The sequence below is a fragment of the Dipodomys ordii genome, unplaced genomic scaffold (assembly GCF_000151885.1).
Source record: "Dipodomys ordii isolate 6190 unplaced genomic scaffold, Dord_2.0 Scaffold1711, whole genome shotgun sequence".
In the NCBI taxonomy this organism is placed as follows: domain Eukaryota; kingdom Metazoa; phylum Chordata; class Mammalia; order Rodentia; family Heteromyidae; genus Dipodomys; species Dipodomys ordii.
Genome location: NW_012268927.1, coordinates 5,144 through 6,269, shown reverse-complemented (window position 1 = coordinate 6,269; position 1,126 = coordinate 5,144). Strand labels below are relative to the sequence as shown.

General features: G+C 62.4%; 1 protein-coding gene across 1 annotated transcript; it reads left to right on the top strand.

Annotated features, from left to right (window-relative positions):
• Positions 1–3: 3 nt before the first annotated feature.
• On the top strand, positions 4–828 carry LOC106001997 (BAG family molecular chaperone regulator 1-like; the record flags this gene model as incomplete). The annotated part of the gene is made up of 1 exon (XM_013036924.1): positions 4–828. A coding segment is annotated over one exon (825 nt), but the record flags the coding sequence as incomplete, so codon positions are not given.
• Positions 829–1,126: the final 298 nt, after the last annotated feature.

Below are 1,126 nucleotides of genomic sequence, written 5' to 3'. Positions count from 1 at the left end.
CGGGAGCGGCTGGGCCCCCGGCGGCGCGGTCCTCGGTCTGGCCGGGAGTCGCGCCAGTCGGAACGCCCAGGCGAGCGCCGCCAGCCTCCCTCTCAGCGTCCCTCCTTGCGGAGTGCAACCAGCGGGCATGAGCGATCCACCAGAGGCTCCGCCACCGGCTCCGGTAGGCCGCGGGTAAAGAAGAAAGGCCGTCCTCGCTCGACCCGGAGCGAGAAGGGGACCCGGCGCAAAGAGACGACCCAGGCCGACGAGGCGGCCAAGGGCAAGCAGGCAACCAGGGCCAAGCAGGCGTCCCGGAGCAAGGACAAGGAGGTGACCACGGCGGAGGAGGTGGCCGGGACCAAGGAGGTGGCCGGGACCAAGGAGGTGGCCGAGACTGAGGAAGTAGCCAGGATCGAGGAGCTGCCCAAAGCTGAGGAGGTGGCCCGGGTCGAGGAGGTGGCCCGGATCAGAGAAGTGGTCCGGACCAGAGAGGTACCCCGAACCAGAGAGGTGCCGCGGACGAGAGAGGTGCCCCGGGCCCGACAGCTCATCTACACGGCGGAAGTGATCCTGCCTGCCGATGTGCCCCAGACCGCGCAGCTGACCCAGGCCCCGGAGGTGACCCAGGCCACGGTGGTGATCCAGCCCGAGGAGGTAACCCAGCCCTGGGAGTTGACCACCGCCAAGTTGACCCGGAGCGAGTACATGATTCCAATCGAGGTGGCGACCCAGACCGAGGACATGGCAGCAAGCGGGCTCAACGTGACCGTCACCCACAGTGAGCGCCGGGTGGCCAGGGGGGTGGGCTCGAAGTGGGGTTCTGAACTTGGCAAGCGTGAAGCATAGATTCTTAACTGTGTCGGTGGGGCTGGATTTTTTTGTGGGACTTCTGTGAACACACCTTTCCTTGTGCTTGGTGTGTTTTGCATCTGGTTATTTGTTGTATTGTCCATGTTGGAGCGTATCTGAATATCGTGAGTCTAGTTGTGTGGGTGTATGTGCCTGCCTGGTTGTTGTGGGTCTTAGTGTCACGCTTGTTTGGGGCCATGTTATGTATAACTGCTGTGTGTCCGCACACCTACTTGTGTGCTGAGACTAAACTTTGGTAGGCTGTTCTTACTGCCGTCTCTTGTGTTGATATGGT